The 17,986-nt window shown below is 33.8% G+C and overlaps 3 protein-coding genes across 6 annotated transcripts; 2 read left to right on the top strand and 1 right to left on the bottom strand.

Moving 5' to 3' along the window:
• The first annotated feature begins 397 nt into the window (after positions 1-397).
• LOC144853032 (uncharacterized) lies at positions 398-3,765 on the top strand. 2 transcript variants are annotated; one of them, XM_078711094.1, is made up of 3 exons: positions 398-538; positions 1,105-1,279; positions 1,577-3,765. In XM_078711094.1, the coding sequence occupies exons 2-3, from the start codon at positions 1,187-1,189 to the stop codon at positions 3,446-3,448; spliced, it is 1,965 nt and encodes a 654-aa protein (XP_078567220.1). In that variant the 5' UTR covers positions 398-538; positions 1,105-1,186; the 3' UTR covers positions 3,449-3,765. The 2 variants fall into 2 exon arrangements, with proteins under 2 accessions (XP_078567220.1, XP_078567219.1); XM_078711093.1 differs by having other exon boundaries at positions 401-534.
• LOC144853030 (exportin-5-like) lies at positions 3,515-16,580 on the bottom strand. 3 transcript variants are annotated; one of them, XM_078711090.1, is made up of 29 exons: positions 16,401-16,580; positions 15,903-16,024; positions 15,639-15,711; positions 15,396-15,533; positions 15,057-15,239; positions 14,810-14,839; positions 14,302-14,487; positions 13,820-13,890; positions 13,215-13,314; positions 12,229-12,447; positions 11,780-11,870; positions 11,466-11,588; positions 10,819-10,976; positions 10,445-10,540; positions 10,137-10,178; positions 9,755-9,844; positions 9,223-9,422; positions 8,663-8,816; positions 8,269-8,384; positions 7,845-7,945; positions 7,493-7,586; positions 7,055-7,190; positions 6,648-6,793; positions 6,224-6,306; positions 5,801-5,961; positions 5,197-5,301; positions 4,838-4,975; positions 4,480-4,650; positions 3,515-4,300 (listed from the first exon to the last, which is right to left on the bottom strand). In XM_078711090.1, the coding sequence occupies exons 1-29, from the start codon at positions 16,503-16,505 to the stop codon at positions 4,163-4,165; spliced, it is 3,570 nt and encodes a 1,189-aa protein (XP_078567216.1). In that variant the 5' UTR covers positions 16,506-16,580; the 3' UTR covers positions 3,515-4,162. The 3 variants fall into 3 exon arrangements, with proteins under 3 accessions (XP_078567216.1, XP_078567217.1, XP_078567218.1); XM_078711091.1 differs by having other exon boundaries at positions 9,755-9,841; XM_078711092.1 differs by having other exon boundaries at positions 12,229-12,444.
• A 65-nt stretch (positions 16,581-16,645) lies between these two features.
• LOC144853033 (D-aminoacyl-tRNA deacylase 2-like) lies at positions 16,646-17,960 on the top strand. The gene is made up of 3 exons (XM_078711095.1): positions 16,646-16,879; positions 17,342-17,411; positions 17,574-17,960. Exons 1-3 carry the CDS (start codon positions 16,757-16,759, stop codon positions 17,894-17,896), a joined length of 516 nt encoding a protein of 171 aa, XP_078567221.1. The 5' UTR covers positions 16,646-16,756; the 3' UTR covers positions 17,897-17,960.
• The last annotated feature ends 26 nt before the right edge of the window (positions 17,961-17,986 follow it).

Genomic DNA, 17,986 nt, shown 5'->3' with positions numbered 1-17,986 from the left:
GTACGGTACTTTCTTTGGAGGGTAGCGTTCACAATTATCCACAAAGGTTATTGGGCGTTAATAGCGATAAATAGGAAATAATTATCTGAGAATGAGAAAAAGCCGCCCAAACCGGTGAGATTCGAATCCGGAACCTTCTGCTTGATATGCAAACGGTTAACCATTAGACCATAAATACAATGGCTTTATGGAATTTTCATTTTCATCACCGACGTCATTCATTATAAATAATCTTTTGTCTTCTTTATTTTAAAATAATTCCATTATTGTAAAATTATTAAATGAAAAAACCTGAGTCGTCATAAATAACTATTAAAACACACCACGATGGCACACTTGGCGCTCCATACAAATGTGACCATTGTGTCGACATCGGAAATCGTTCATTGTGTTCATTGTATCGCTGTACATTGTCTGTACACTGTTTCATTGTCTTCATTATTGGCGTAATTTTTTTGCTTAATTGGTTTCGAATTATCCATGTAGCCTTCACTCTGTTCATTTTCGTGATACTGAAGAAAACGGACTTTTTATGTACGTAAGTGCTGTACCGTATATAATATTTATTCTTTTATATTGTAAAATGATATTCTTTAGCTTTAGACCTAGGCTACGTAGCCTACGTCTTCCATTATGATTCTAGGCCTAGTTTAATTAGGGAATAATAATAGTTTTAAAAGGACTAACTTAGTAACACTAATCAGTATAAGAACCCATATTGGTATGAACCACTCCTGCCAAATGCCCGGGTTATCCATTTCATAATTAAATACATCTGAATTATAAACAAATTTCATTTCTAAAGAGGTCAGCAAAATATTTTCAATTCAAGTACAGGTATGACACGCCATGTGTGCCAAAATGTTTTTCTCTATTACGAATATTAAACTGTCTCTAACCTACGAAAGTGTTTTACATCATTTTTAATCTTGTTGTTAATGCTGTTATTACTATGCAATGCAGCTATTAGCAATCCAGGAGAAAATTTAATTGGTAGGCCAGGTCTCAGACAATACCTCTTTTATGATTAAATCATATGAGCAAGAGTGGGAAAGTTTATTTCATTATGTTTAGTAACCTTACTGTTATTTGTTAATTTAATAGATTGACATCTCAGTGATGTGGACTTTGGCTAAATAATATTGCTGTAGAGAATTTGTTAATTTTCGTAGAGGACAAGGATGTAATGGCAGTCAGCAAAACAAATATGAATGATCCAAAACATGATTCCCAAATGGCGTGGCAGTCTCTTGACAGCCACCAAACACCACTTCCTAAGGTATTATACACGAAACTTGCACACTTTTCTATAGTGTTTACCACCTCCTGGATTATTGGAAATATTTCATTGGCTAGTTGTCCAAGGGGAGTAGTTGTTTGGGTGGTAATTTTCCAGGGGGTAGCTTTCCATCTATAACTGTTCCTTGCAAAGTATGGACCATTCTTTTACCATTACTGATTTCATTCTTTTACCATTACTGATTTCTGAACTTTTAACTATTGTGGCAATATTATTAGCACATAATTAACTTTTTTGTTTTTCCACCATACAGAAATTTGATATTTTTATTTGCAGATGGTGTTGCTATCGGGAGAACAACAGTCGGAAGTGATGACATCCATGTCTTGTTTATCAAAGATACACACGACAGGATCATTTTTGCCCGTTACAGAAACGTATAAACATTTAACATCAAAAGACTTGTTCATTCATCAACATATCCCATGTGGTCCCAAGAACAGTGTTTATCTTGTAGATAACACACGCAATGCAGGAAAGAAACACTGCTGTCAACGACAATTTTTCCCAGATGACTGTGGAGTTTGGGACTCTAAAAAGGAAAAAGCAGTTACAAATTATTTCATTGTGAACTCAAATGGCAAACTAAGTTCTGTTTATTTGAAGGACAATCTTTATTGTATTGAAAGCAGAATAAAGAAAGTGTCTTTGTGGCATCCTTTAGTACCGCAACCAGGGAAAGTTATCAAAATGAGAAGATACTACACACATCTCAAAGCTCCTGATACGAACTACAGAAAACGTGTAACAACGTTGTACGAAAACAACAAACTAACAGATGTAGCCCTCATTGAATATCGCGGATTCTATAGTAATAACCGCGTTGCTCATGGTAATTCAAAAAACGTAGAAACAAAACAACCAAAAAGTTTAGAAACGGTAGAAATTGAAACACTGGAACACATTGATCAAGATATAGGTATATCATTCGTACAATCCGAACAAAACAATCAAATCGTAGTAAGTAAAGCACCAAAACGAAGTTATCAAGATGTAGTGGAACAGAATGAAATTGAAACACCAAAACGAAGTTATCAAGATGTAGTGGAACACAATGAAATTGATACACTAAAACGAAGTTATCAAGATGTAGTGGAACACAATGAAATTGAAACACTAAAACGAAGTTATCAAGGTATGGCAGAACAGAATGAAATTGAAACACCAACACGAAGTTATCAAGATGTAGTGGAACAGAATGAAATTGAAACACCAAAACGAAGTTATCAAGATGTAGTGGAACAGAATGAAATTGAAACACCAAAACGAAGTTATCAAGATGTAGTGGAACACAATGAAATTGAAACACCAAAACGAAGTTACCAAGGTATGGCAGAACACAATGAAATTGATACACCAACACGAAGTTATCAATGTATGGCAGAACAGAATGAAATTGAAACACCAACACGAAGTTATCAAGATGTAGTGGAACACAATGAAATTGAAACACCAAACCGAAGTTATCAATGTATGGCAGAACAGATTGAAACACCAAAACGAAGTTACCAAAGTATGGCAGAACAGAATGGCATGCAAACACCAATACAAAGTTACCAAGGTATGGCTGAACAGAATGAAATAGCTACACCAAGAAATTTCCCACAAGTTTACAATATTATAAAAGAATATAACGTGGTGCGGAAGAATAAAGTAGTTCCAATGAAGGTTTTGTTAATGCTTGAAAATGAAGAATTAGTGCAAGGAATCATTCAGAGAAAAAGGAAACATCCAATTGTAATACTACACAGTGACACACAGTTGGTTAATTTTAAGCAGAAATTTAGCGTAAAAACAGATTATGGATTTGACATTGTAGTGGTCGATAGGCCATTTGATATTGGGCCAAGTTACGTAACAGCTACTGTGTATAAGAATTACACTTCTGCATCTGGTGAACATAGTTTAGTATTGGGACCTATGTTTTTGCATTGGGATTTTGACTATGCAACTTTCCACACTTTGTTTTCCCATCTCAGCGGAATATTAATGGAAGATCAAGAAGATATACAGAGTTTGGATTTTAAAATTGGAAGCAATCAGGATCCAGACCTGACGAAGGCACTAACCCAGTGTTTCCCGTATTCTACGCCTGTTTTGTGCAATGAACATATAAAACAAAATGTATGTAAACACCTAATAACATAGGTTGTTTGTATAGTTTGATAACATCATTTGATTACAAAGAATTACACCGACAAAATGAATACAAAATTGAAAGTAGCTAGTATTTTATTTCCATATGGAAGTCCTTGATGAGACAAGCTAGAATTTAGCAGATGATTCACATAATTTTATACTTTATAAACAAAACATTACATTTCTGGTTTAAAACAGTTTTAAAGTTTATACACAAACAAAAATCATTTTAAAATATCCTTGTTGTTCTTGTTCCTTAATTCTTGTTGAATTGATTAAAGATATTTTGCAAGAAACTTTTTTGTTTATTTTACTTCAGACTTTAGTACCTCTTTTATTTTCAGGCCATGTCAAAGGTCATGATTATACAAATCATGAATCTCACCTATAATCATGATTTGAGTGGCTGTTTATTTTAATGAACATAGTTCACCTTGATTAAACCTTTTACGGTTCAATTTGCTTATATTAATATGTTTACACCAGTGTAAAGTTCAGCGAAATATTTGCCTTAACACTACCAATCATGTCAAAGGTCGCTTTATTCTGTTACTTGTATATGTCACCTGATCCTTGACTTTATTAAGTTCAATGATATATTTTCCTAAACATGATCAGCCATGTCAAAGGTCGCTTTATTCTGTGGCTATACATCACCTGTTCCTTGACCAACTTATTTGTAAAGATCAATGAAAACATCTTCCTAAAAATGTCAAAGGTCACTCAGTCCTTAAATAGCTGTATCAATCCATACTCCTGACTGGTTTCGTCAACCGTGGGTGCTTTAGGCTTAGGAGGGCGGTAGAGACGAGGCATCTTTCCAAACATGACCTCCTTTTTGTATTTATTACTGACAACTACCTAAAATCATAATTGCATATTTTAATGTTTTTTCTTCAAAATAGTAAAAAATAATACACATTATATTACCCTTTCAGGTTTTGAGAAAAAACTTAGTGGCAGTACATTCTCCCGATTTTTAAATTACTTAGGTTGGAATGTCTGTTTCAAACATCATATATTCGTTAAAATAGACTTACCCTAATAAGAGGTTGAACAAGTTTCTTAAAGTGATCTTTTTTCTTCTTATCTGGTATTGGTTTGCCTATAGACCATGTGGTGAGTACCTTGCTGTCGTAGGCCTGCACCGCTTCAGCATCGCAGCCTGGCACGTGCAAGAGTACATCAATAATCTTTGGGTATTTTGGCCTCTGCAAATGATTGCAAAAAGTGGCGATATATACATGTCAATGGAACTAATAATTTCATTCGGTGAATAATGACATGTACTATTTTCACATGAAATTATTTGTACCATTGCACTTATAAGCATTCATTATTTGTATATTATTGCATTGCTATTATAAAATTAATACAACTACATTAATTGAGTCTTACAAAAACGTCATAATGGTAGATGGCGTTGTTTAGAATAGTTGAAACATGAGAATCATGGTGTCCATGCACTTGCAAAGGGCGTAACACAGCGACAAATAAGTGGTTCACAGCCTCAGGTAATAGGTTACAATTGGGTAACTGTGTAAAGTAAAGAAAAAAGTATTCAATAAACCATTTCTTTATTAAGTTAAAGGTTTGCATGGCGAATAAACACTAGTTAGGTTTGCGGTTTGAGTCAACTTTCCAGATTGCACCAGTAACATGTAGTGACAGCTTTCGAAACAGGATTATCTTTTTAGATGCGTCATTGGTATTTTTGATCGATATGTCTTTCCTAGTATTTTAATTTTGATTCTTACCTCTTGCAGCAGAAGCTGGGCGACACCTATAGCCTTGAAGTAGACATTAGAATCATCGAATGACAAAGCAGAATATACAAACAATGTAATGTTCTGCATCAGGTCCTGTTAACAAAGAAATATTATTTAATTTTTATATTTATTTGGTGTAAACCATAACAACAATCCAAGAGGGCAAACCTGTGATTTACAAAAACAGTTAACAACATTGACAATGAGGAAAAAAAGAACAAACTTAGGTGAAAAATAATGAATCACAAAATTAAGTTAATTAATAGTATTCTATTGCTAATCTTTTTAGTAAATTAATCATTTGACATTTTAAAAAAATTGTGAAAATACAGAACTTCTATTAAGGGGACACCTTCAGGGCCCACAAACGTAGGGGTGTCCTCTGAATAGGGGTTGGCTGTAGTGTTAGTAAAACATACATTTCTCTTTATTCATTTCATGGAAAAGTGTCCCCTTAATAGGAGTGTCCCTGTAATTAGAGGTTGGCTGTAGTGGTAAAAGAGTAGGGCATCATCTATGGATCTGCAGTGAGTGTAATCTGAATTCGAGGATTTCAATTATAAATACATTAACAGTTTATAATTTGAAATACCTCAGTTTTAACTATGGCTTTTCCTAGGTCACTGAGTGAAAAAAACTCTGAAGTCTTTTCACCAGGTTCTAACTTTTCTAGTTTAGCTTCTGTTTCCATCTCAATCTCATCATTACCACTATTTTTCTTTAAAGATTGATCTCGTATTCGAAACACATTTCCTGTATATACAAAACAAGAACAAAAGTTTATTTTTTTATTTTGTGTGAGTGTGCATATAGTGATAATAAAGCACAGATTTTGGTTTTTACCATTGCACAAGCACCATTCCAAACCAATGGTGCTTGTGTAATGATACAAAACACCACAGTAAAATAGACACCAACACCAACTTGAATCAAATATCTTTTGGTTCATATCAACCATTTAATTCAGAAAAAATGTTTCAAAGAAAATGAGATAATAATATTGTGTCAAACGTACGCAAGAAGTCGAGGTAATCTTTGGTTACATGTTTCACTACTTGATCCTCTAAAACCTCCTTCTCTGGTTCATCACTATCAGAGCTGAAATAATTAATAACTTTACTTTTTAGTAACATATTGAATAGAGTGAGTATAAACCAGAAGAGAGTGATTTAAACTAATAAAAACTAATTTACAACATAGTTTTGTGACCTTTTTTTTTTCTTATTGTACTGTATTCGTTCAGATATGAAACCTCATTATTACAAATAGATAGTGAATTATTATTGCTTAAGCAAACACTGGCTGAACCACTCAGATATGATCCAGGTAGGTCAAACTGAACACATTTTTGAACTCGGATTTTGGTTAAATTCTAGGTTCATGTGACCCCTAAAATGTTTGTATATACTGTACTGTAAATTTATCTACTAAATACTAACTTGGTAGCAGTCTTCTCGTGCACTTCTTCCCAACACTGACCTAGTCGTATCAGCATATATTCGCAAAACCCTCTAAAGATCGGAATCAAGAGAGAGTAATAGAATTCCAGTGGGCAGTAAAGGACAAACAATTTCAGAAAAACGCGTAAATAATTGTTAAGAAAATATAATATTTTTGTGGTAGATTAATTTTTTTAAATATAACAACAATAATCAGTGATATAATGGCTATGAGCGTTCACTGGCCCTAAAGCTTAAAGGGACCAGAGAGCATGAGCAACCTCAGTCCAATTGCCTAGCATTGGAGGGCCCCTTAGGAGTTCTAAGCCAAGCACAGTCCCCTGTGCGCGGCCAGTCTGTGGGAAGTTGGGTAGTGTTAAATTGTGCAAATCTGTACAAAGGATATGAATAATTGGCCTAAGCTTGTGGTTAGGTAATAGGTGAAGGTTTGTGAATGTTGTCGACAAGAGCTGCTTTGCAAGGTTTGGTGTTGCATAGAATTCATAACCAAGACAAGTACTGGCTCCAGCTAATGTGTGGTAACTAGAAAATAAAAACAAAGCAAAATATTATTTTGATTTAGTACATCATTTGCATAAAATAGTAAGATTATGGTTTGATAGGGGTGTTGTTTTGGCTATGCGGAAAAAACTGATAATGATAATAAACCAAACGCAGAAACCACTTCTTTGCTGGAGGATCGAAGGCCCATAAAGTGCATTGTTCATTGACAAATACAAAGTAAAAGATTTAAACCTTGACCTTGCAACATTCCCCTACTTAGTGTACTCTATTATAAATATAGTATTTAGTTCCCAGACACTTTAGTTCTAGCCTTTACTTACCAGAGGTCATGAAGCATAGTTAGAAAGCTCTGTAGCTTATCAGGTAATGTTTTTAGTGTTTGTGAATCACAAGAGCTTATCATTGAAAATGAACCTGAAAATAGAAAATAAATATAGAATAGAATTATGTAGCTTGGTGTTAGCCAAAAAGTCTATAAGATTGGCTAGAGGGCGGACTCTTGAAAATGAGAAGTGATTCCAACAAGATGAGAACCACATGATTACTATTTATTATCCTGTATGTTAATATATTGTGGAAATAAATTAAATTGAAATTAATAATTGACTATATAAATAATTCCCATCATGGTAGAAATGCAAAAACAAAAATAAATTCCAAGAAATAGATTACCAAGGAGTGCTAGCCGGTCACATTCCATCATCTCATAAGCTTGTTTAAAGGCTGGGTCTACCTTGAACTGTACATCCTTTGACCATATTGCATTCATTGTCCTAAATATATACATATATATACAATTGCACATTAATAAGACAACATTCTGTAAGGCACTGTCTTGTCTTGTTGTGTAGCAGCTATTCATATTCTTTACAGCAATTTAATTAACCTCCCATCATTCTTCATTGCCTGTAAGATCATTGTTTGTCTGCAAAACAATGGCCTAAGACAACCTAGGCACAGTTTGCTCTCTGCGAGTGAAATAAATTATTTGGGAGAAGAGTTGTTTTTGTCAAAAATCCTGACATGAGGGAATTTGAACCACGGATCCTGGGATCAGTACGTAACCACAAAGCTACTTAACAAATTTAAAATTCACCTTGTTAAAATTAAAACATTGTTTAGCAGCTGTACAATGAAAGGAGCACAAGCGTTTCTATAGATTGGTTTACCATTCTCCATCGTACCCTGGATAAAACCTCCAGCCATGGCCTCCTACAAAAAAAACCAAAATACTTGAATAAAAACCACCTTTTTTTGCAAAACCATTAACCATTATTGTAAATAAATGTTGTTATTGATACCATTATTATTATTGTTACAATTTATGGATTAATTAAATTTTGAAAACATCAATTCAGTAAAAGCAGACAATAAACAATATTGGGTGTGTGAATGCTGGAATTCATGGGTCATACCATTTCAAAATGGGGATATTCTTATTAAGGGTATTTATTAGTTGTTGTATTGTTTTAAATTTCAATATAGAGTACCTCTTCATTTTCAGGCCAGGTACATCGTTTAGTCACTGCAACAATTGTCTGAACAGACCCAATGATATTGGCCCTATTGATTCCCTTTGGGTCCTGTTCATCATATTTAGTGAGGCCTACAAATTCAACGAAATTCTCTGGAGTTGAAATTCCCCTAAAAAATATAATAACCATCAAATTAAATGTATGTGATTGTAGAAATTTATGAAAGAAGATATATAATATCTAATATTGTAGTATTTGTTTTGTAAATGTACATACTATGTTGAATTTGCTCAAAATAAATTTTGAATTGAACCCATATTAAGGGGACACCTTTCGTTAACTGTAAATATATACAGTAAAACTCTATTTTTAGGACATCTCTATTCAGGGATCACCTTTTTAACATGTATTTCTTTTATTTTACTTTTTTTAGTAGTATTAGCTCTTTGCAGTAAATTAAATGCAGTCATGATCCGCATTTGGTCCACGAGCAGCCCGTCGAGAACATTTAGCTTAAGCCACACAGATGCATTTTTAATTACAACAATTGTGAAAAATATCTTTTATTTCCTTACAATGTAACTTCTTGAGAATTCCATACAGTAGCAACTGGTTCTAAGATGGTTGCCAGGAACTCTCTCTGCTTTCTGTAATCTTTGAACTGGTTGCTAAGAAGTATCAAAGCCTCATAGAGGGCGACTTTCTCAAGTTGAGTCAACTGGTTGGGGTCAGCACTCAGCCTCTTGGTGGCAGTGTATATCTTGTTAAATTCAGGCTAAAAGTTAGAAAACCCCACAAGAAAAAACATATTATAATGCACAGTTCTTTAAAAAAATTCTGCCGAAAAAGCTTTAAACTGTGTAATATATTTTGTTCATAGTTTTTTAGTTTATTCATATTGGTTGATATAATAAATCCAGTAGTAAAGTCACTTTTTGCCTTCCATACTTATTATCCATAGTTTGATATTTCATGATGTAAGGAGTCATTAATAGTATAAGTATGTACTGTAAATAGTTCTAACTTTCAGGAACTTATATCATGTGCCAAGGGTCAGAGTTCATCCTGTAAACAGCATACTCATAAGTTAAACCTGATTTATCTTACCATGACGAGCTCCGGATTATCGCGACACATCTTTATCAATGCAGAACAAGCATGCCTCCGTACATTCTGGACTGAACGTGTTCTAGTCTTCTGAGAGAAAATTATGCAGCATATCAAAATTATTATTAAATATATAGATAGGTCAAAGGTGAAATTGTATATAAACAGAAAGGTTAGTAAAACCATAACCTGTTTATCCCACAGTTCATTTTCAGACTTGTTTGTTTTGGTAAATTTGTTAGTTTTGAAAGCTTTTTTTTGTATATTCATTTTTCCTTAAAAATTATTCAATTAGATATGTCAAAGGTTATATGATTTACCAAGACCTATGCTTGTCACATGATTTTTTGATTAAATAAAACCACGTTTTCCACAAACATACCTTAGACTGGCCAGGTACAGAGAAAGTTACTCCTGCAAATAACTGCAAGAAAAATGTGATATTGTTATGTCAAACCATACTCTACAAAACTAAGCATAAAACGACTAAGTCTAAGCCCCGTCTACAAGAAGGCATTCAACATAAACTACGTAGGTAGTCCATTGTTTTTCTCTTTTTATCATAATTAATGTACAAAGGAATGACCTGGTTTAATGTTTTTAAAGTAATATACATGCATTATTTTTACAAAACATCAACAATTGCAGGGAAAGTTTTTTTAAAAACTTAAATAAAGTTCTCCAACTTACCTTGTCAAGAATAGGTCCAAGGAAATGTGGAGAATATCTTATGGTTGGGAACAGAGTAGACACACAGCTTAGAACACATGATGCTATCATTGGATCCTATAAGAAGAAATAAAAGAGAGGAAGATAAACAAAACAAGTGCCCAAATACGGTAGTGATATGACATCATCATTCCGATATATGTTCACATCACATTTTTTTTGTCACATAAAGTTTGATAGTGTAGACAGAGCTTTAGTTCAATTATTTTGAATGGTAGCAAATTGTCATGGCTGAGTGGTTAAGGCACCTGCAAGCTATATCCATAAAATCGACACAGATTCAATGCTCTTTTCAGTAGAAAAAGTCTTTAAAATCTAATAAACTTTCCACTCACTGTAGTCTGATAAATAATAACTTGCTTCAGTAACTCTTCACCCTCTCGAATCGGAGGATTCACGCCTCTCAGAGTACGTGGAACGGCACTCTCCATGAATGTTGTTAACGCATCCCATTGTAACAACGATGGACTGTTGTTAGTAATGACAGTTTTTCCTGAAGTATAGATATTTTTTTTTTAATGTATAAAGTCGCTGTATTATATTTTGAGCGGGACCCAATGTCCCCCGAGTATAGGTGTTTTAAAGGAGGGATTCTACTGTATGTCCATTCTTAAGCTCTGTCTACGCTATAAACTTTATGTGACAACAAAATGTCATATCACTACCATATTTGGGCACATCACACTTTTTTTGTCAAACTAGTTTGATAGTGTAGACAGAGCTTAAGGGAAACATTTAAAGTATAGTTGCTATATTATGTGTTGATCCAATTGTGTCCCATTTAATAGAGGGTGTGGCTGTAGTGTTAACTATAGGACTTCGGAAAACAAGTTTTAAAGAGAACGTTAATGTAGATAAATTTACAGCACAGTATTTACAAACATTTTAGGGATCACATGAACCTAGAATTTAACCAAAATCCTAGGAATGTGATTCAAATCATGATGTAAACTAGTTCATAAATGTATTTACTTTCACCTACCTGGTTCATATCTGAGTGGTTCTGCAAGTGTTTGTTTAAGCCATGCTTCCGCAACTTGGAACGTAAGCAGTGGCTGCAGACCATTAACATATCTAACCAACTCCAAGAACAGTGATCGATATGCTGAAATAAAATAATGATCCACATTAATTGCATTTTGAAAATGTCAGGCCTAGCCCTAAACAAGTGGGCCTTTTTCACTCCAGCCCACGCCCCTTTAGGTAATAAATTATAAACTAATAAAATATAAAACAATAAAACACATCGGCATGAAATGAAAAGCTTGAGTTGGCAAGACCAACTGGAATACTTACTTGCAAAAAATGACATGAACTCATCCTCTGAATCAAAATCCATTTGGAAGTATTCTGCTTTAGGAGATGGCAACAATGATGGGTCTCCCACCTTGTATTAACAAATACATACATTATACATGAATATATACATATTGCAAATTAATTATAATAAACATAAAGCCACTCCAAATATGGTACCCTACTTTCACCAACCATCCATCATGTCTTAATTATTTGGTGGGGGGGGGGGGGGGGGGGGGGTGGTTACTCTTACTTTTGTTTGGCAAATACACACTCACAACTTATTACCCTGTTCTGTAACTCCTCACTTAACTGAGTATATACACTAAATAAAAACACCTGTGATAGGCTTATTAGCATCCTCTATGACCCCATACAAGATAACCCCTACCCCTAAGGTGAATTTTAGGGTTCTGTAGGGACTCAAGACGCAGACTTTTGCCTACCTTCTGAGCCTGAACAGTAACGACCTTCAGAAAAATTGGCAGGACCTCAACTAGACTTGGATCCTCCGCAATGATCGGAGTACGGAAGAACAAAGACCACGTGGCCAGAGTCATCTGACTCAAATGTACACTAGCGTGACTAGTGAATGCCATCAGAGCTCTCAGATATTCTGTGAAGTTCTCGGGTTTTTTGGGCTCCCCTTCAGCTTCACTTGTCTCCTAGTCAAATTAGAATCGCAAAAAAAAAAAACTTATTATCACTGAAAAAATTAGTATCTGATCACTTATAAAGCTCAGAGGTTTTGCAAATAAACCAAAATTATAATTTAGTACATGAGAGAAGTCCTAAATCCCACTTGGATGCAACATGACGTAGGTGCAATGCAATTGAGTTGACCAATCACAAGTGACAGTTCAGATGATTCATTACTTCGTAATTGGCAAAATTACTTACAGTGCGCAATACCCTATTGCATTGCGTCCAAGTGATATTCAGGCTTTAACACAAAAATAATTTTTAATATCGTAGATTTTGTACATTTCTTTTTATCTAGAAAACTACTGCATGGATGTTAACAACCAGACAATATTCCCTCCCCAAATCCTAGAATATTTCTTTATATATTTTGTTTATTTTTTGTTTATTTTTCAAAAACTCTGAGTTTTATAAGTATTCATATTTTGTCTGTACCTATATTGTTTAAGCAGCAACTGAGTCCAAATTAAAACAAGATCTCATAGTAAGCAACCTGTAATTGAATTTCAAGACTTAATATGCTAGCACACATGGTGTTATTTCAGAAAATAAAATATATTCATAGCACTGTACTTAATATTGAAATTATGAAAGGCTTTAGATGTTTTGTTGAAATATTTAACAAACCATACCATTATTTTACTTAGGTACTACATTTTACTGGGTAACCATACACACAGTTTTATAGTAGTACTTTCTTACAAAACACTTACAAAACTAACTAACTTACCCATAATGAAGTCATCTGAAACCCCATGCCTGTCACACATCGGCAAATCTTTTTCAGGAAAATGTAATTTTGTTCGTTAACTGGCTCCGCACTTGCCATCCTGTAAGATTAAAACGTTTTTCTTGATAAATGTTGGTAACATAATTTTTTAATATTTTCTGTTAAAGATTTATTGCAAAATATATTATCATAATTTATTTCATGTGATATTTTTATTGGTGTAATTTTTTTTATAAAGTCTTCTTTAATCTCTATACATCCGCTTGTATGAGGGCAGTAATTATCCATGCTTTGTTAAAAGCTTTACGAATCTTCAATGGAAAAATAGCAGATTGCTCTATCTTTACATATATTCTTTGATTTTATTATACAGTAGGCATATTATGGTATTATGTATTTATTTTTAAATTTTGCCAATAAGTAATAAAAGAATGAACTTCAATTCAATTCAATTCAATTCAAAGTAACATTTATTTTCTTCAAATAAACAGTATACAAAATTGTGTAAAGAAAGGTAATATGAATGAAGAAGGCATGTTCAAAAAAGCAAAAAGCTTGTGGCAGACATGCCCAAACAAAGACAAGATTTAACTTGATGCACTTACTGGGCTGCACTTAGGATAGCAATCATAGCAGCTTTACTGAACATAAAATCTAAAGGCTGTTTGTCTCGATCCTAAGAAAATAAAGAATTTAAACTTCCTGAATTAATTATTTTCAAAATTATATTTAAATTGATGGATCATTAATATTTTTCTTTTATCTCCAAAAGCTGCCAAATTACCCAAAATACCAAAATATCGTGAAAAGCAGTTTTTTGTAACCTTTTCAAGGTTATTAGACACCAGGTCAAAATTATTCTACTGCAGTAAAATACATTTTCTTTACTCTTTAACCGGTTTATAAGTTCGGACTTGAATGAAGAATGATGAGAGATCAACGTTCTGTGGAAAATATGAATTGCTGCAGTGATTGCATGGTTACTGCAGCAGAATCTTTTTGTCATGGTCCCTTTAATTATTACAAATACAAAATATAATTGCAATTATAAATCACAATAATTTAATAAATTCATCATATTACTCACCTTTCTATTAAAAATAATACTTAAAATTTCAGCTGCGTTATTTCTCAACTCTATTTCCATTACGAGTTCATACAAAGTCTGCGAGAGATAGCCATCGTTCAAGAAAACCATTGGAAGCGTGACCCATTCCGCAAACGCAGCAATAGTTTCTAGAGTAGCATTTGTGAGTTTGCATGCTACTTTCATCTGCAAGGTTAAAGGTTAAGTGGCGAGCTATATTCGGATGATATGAATGAAAACAGGGGTATTTTAATTTTTAAACTAATCCTAAACACAATACTGTAAAACCTCGAAAAGAAGCCCATTGCTCGATTTCGAGATGGGCTTCTTTCCAAGATTACTTTTGCAAACCACAGAGGGGGGCTTCTTTTCGAAAAAAGGAGAGCCCAGTTTTCAAGATTTTACTGTATATATGGTATAAACTATAGCATATATAATAAGATGCTTTTAATCAGTGATGGACAATTTTGTAAACAGCAGTAGCATCTATTCTTTCATGGCAACTTACCTCAGGGCTGTTTGCACTGGTATTTGCTTTCTGAAACAACAATTAAAACTTAATTATTCATTAAACTTTATTTCAGGGAAAGCAGGGAGTTTTAACAGCTGCACTACAGCAGGAAAGCTGACTTGATGAGTTCCTCTACAGAAAATAATGCAAAAATATACAATACTATTAACAAAGACTATTTAAAGTTGAAACCTCTAATAATATTAGAAGTTCCAACTAGAAAGATAAATATAAGACTACTTACAGCTTGTTTATACATTTCCCAGTGCACTTTTAGCATTCCATAAATAAACTCTAACAATTCCTTCATATTTTGGTTTAACCCGGTCACAATGTCCTTACGACGTTTTTGATCAAAATTTTGAAAAGCAACGACGTCTTCGACTAAACGCAACAAAATTAGAAGCACCAGTTCACACTGTGTTCCCTAAAAAATGAAAATGTAAACCAAACTATGTCATATTCAGGCTTAGGCATAACAACATATTTTGAATGTATATTCATTTAATAGAGAGAATATTGACTGCTCTATCGAACAAGGCGCAGCCGAGGTATATAGAGATCTTCTGGTAAGTGTACCTACTCCACTTTTTGCAAGAGGATCAAGTTCAGTTAGCATGCTTTCCCATCGCTGTGGCCATTCCTTCTTTATCATTTCAACCATGATCCTTGAAAGACCATCTTTAATAAATATCTCTTCTGATAAAATGTCTTTAACACCCTAAAAAAACACAAAACATACAATATCACAATAGTATCAGCTAGTATCGTTAAATTGATTACATTTAAATGTGATTGGTAAAAAAGAAAAATATTTTAAACTTACAGTTTGAATGAGAGAAATCGTAGCTTCTTTGAAAATCCCCTTCTGTTGTGGGTTCATATCTAACCATCGAAATCTAGGAGGAAAAAAATTCAAAATGTTGGTGTGGTACTTTAACTTGCCTTGTCTTGTCTGTGCCCTCTGGGAGAACATTTTTTTTTACTGAAGAGGTCACCCAGTATAAAGAACAAATAAATAAATAAATAAGATATATATTAAACCCCCTCTCTACCCCAGAAAAAACAGGACCATGACAATGTGACTTACTTGGCACAATGTTCTAGAATTTGCAGTCCAAAATGTCTTATGATTGGAGGGTAGACCGTCTTGGCAAGCACCATACCACACTCAACACACAACGGCGAATTTTCTTTAAATTCCTCACAAAACTGAAAGAAAAACCATATATTATTTGTCAAAAGTTAAGTAAAACAAAAGCTAAATGCATTTTCACTTTTCACTTTTCTATTTTTTTAAACAATAACATCATGTTTTCACACATTATTATATTTTTTAAACAATAACATTTAGGCCTAGCCTAGCTAGGACGTAAACTGGCATCTGCATTTATGCGAATCACCCAACTCATTTTGGTAATAAGTTGAAACCTAGTTTATAAAAAAAACCACACAAACTGGGAAATCCCACTCTCTAGGCCTACAAATAATACGTGTTATCTCTCCAAACTAGCTTCCTATACGCGGGATTTTTAGCTACCGACCCTGGAGTGATATGTATAGTTTAGTAGGCCTACACAAAACTTACATGATAAGCTTCTGTACGCTGTTGCTGTGAAGCAGATGGATCCATTGTAATGTTTACACTATGTATGAGCTTCTGGACAGTACTATCCAGATGTAAAGCGCACATTTTGGGTGTTTTTCTTTCTAATTTCAGGCCTAAATCAAAACATTATAACACGAACATCATCCATCATGCGGCGGGGGCAGATCGCTCCTCCTTCTTTCACTCACTCACACTAGTACGAAATTTGGAGAAGTACGAAAATGTGATGTACATTTACGAAAACAATTTCGGCTTAACGTGGGTTCGCCCTCTTGGACTTTACCGTATTCAATGAAGCGGAAAAAATAAATTAAGATCAATCTAAGTTATCAAAGATGACATCAAGTAGTGATAGTAGTATTTTAACGCCAAATTCCAGAATTATAATACAAAGATGTTTATCAGCAAGACTACAAGTAAAACCACCAACTGATGAAAGTGATGCGGAATGGGTTGAAGTAAGTATAGCACAAAATGAATACCGGTAATATTAATTATTTACCAAAATTACTGTAACAAGTCCTTTTTTTCCAACATATGTTATTGCAGTGTATATTGTTTAGGTCTGGACTAAAATTTCCACCTGGAAACCCTCTTCATGCGCAACCTCTGTGGTCACCACCATTAAGATGACAGGATGTTCTGGTGCGAGGATACAAGCAAGGATATAGTGCAGGACACACATGATTTTGACCATAAACACAGTTTTTAGATGTTCTTGTTTGTGATCAAATTAATATTGAGTGTACATCTTTTTGTTGCTTCCTCTGCTTCCTCCTAAGTTCATACATTTTACCTGTCAAGGAGGCAAAAAGCACCCTAGTGCTCAACCCTGGATCCGACCTATCATTTTGTTGTTGGCTGTAATTCAATTACTTTTGGTGCAAGCAACTTTTCTATGATACATTTTTTTTCAACAGATTGGTGAAGGATGTGTCGTCTATGTTTGCTTTTTAAAAGGAGCAACTATTGAAACAGTAAAAAAGATGGGTAAGTGTTTAACAAAATACATAAAAAAACATTTGAAAAATTAAAAATAATAATGCATAATGCAATGAATTAGTGTAGAAAACTTGTAGCTGAAGATGTATACAGTTCATAAATAGATGAATTTAAATATTGTGGTATTATTGTATATTTATTTTCTTTTAGCCTCAATGGTGATGAATGTAAAGCTAAGTGAAACGAAAGAAAAAAATGTGTCTATTCTCGATTTACCGGGGAGTGTTCTCATAATCCCACAAGCAACTTTAGGCGGAAAGGTCAAAGGTAAAATGATGCAATATCATTGTAACATAGAAAAAGACATTGGACGCGAACTTTACACAGAATTTGTACGATTGTGTAATGAGTTAATGGAGAAGAGTACAAAATGTACCGAAGCTAGTTGTGTGGTTAGAAATGGGACTTACGGAAATCGGCAAGTATTTTCTACTGTAACTAATGGACCATATACTCATTACTTTGAGTTTTGAAATACGTTAGTAAAGTCGTCAACTAGTTTTTGTAATTGGGACCTACACAAAATGAATCAAGCGCAGTAAAACAGTATCAACATAAAGTGT

This window comes from Antedon bifida, chromosome 9 (genome assembly GCF_963402885.1).
Source record: "Antedon bifida chromosome 9, ecAntBifi1.1, whole genome shotgun sequence".
Classification (NCBI taxonomy): Eukaryota; Metazoa; Echinodermata; class Crinoidea; order Comatulida; family Antedonidae; genus Antedon; species Antedon bifida.
Note: the sequence above shows the minus strand (reverse complement) of the source record. Positions and strands in the feature narration are given on the sequence as shown.

Bases quoted from the DNA above. Each gene is read 5' to 3' on its own strand.
- LOC144853032 (XM_078711094.1), top strand. From the start codon at position 1,187: ATGGCAGTCAGCAAAACAAATATGAATGATCCAAAACATGATTCCCAA. The intron at 1,280-1,576 runs GTATTATACACG...TTTTATTTGCAG, and splicing joins ACCAAACACCACTTCCTAAG to ATGGTGTTGCTATCGGGAGA.
- LOC144853030 (XM_078711090.1), bottom strand. From the start codon at position 16,505: ATGTGCGCTTTACATCTGGATAGTACTGTCCAGAAGCTCATACATAGT. The intron at 14,488-14,809 runs GTAAGTTGCCAT...TTAACCTTGCAG, and splicing joins CCAGTGCAAACAGCCCTGAG to ATGAAAGTAGCATGCAAACT. The intron at 13,891-14,301 runs GTGAGTAATATG...TTATTTTCTTAG, and splicing joins GTATTATTTTTAATAGAAAG to GATCGAGACAAACAGCCTTT.
- LOC144853033 (XM_078711095.1), top strand. From the start codon at position 16,757: ATGACATCAAGTAGTGATAGTAGTATTTTAACGCCAAATTCCAGAATT. The intron at 16,880-17,341 runs GTAAGTATAGCA...TTTTTTCAACAG, and splicing joins GTGATGCGGAATGGGTTGAA to ATTGGTGAAGGATGTGTCGT. The intron at 17,412-17,573 runs GTAAGTGTTTAA...ATTTTCTTTTAG, and splicing joins TGAAACAGTAAAAAAGATGG to CCTCAATGGTGATGAATGTA.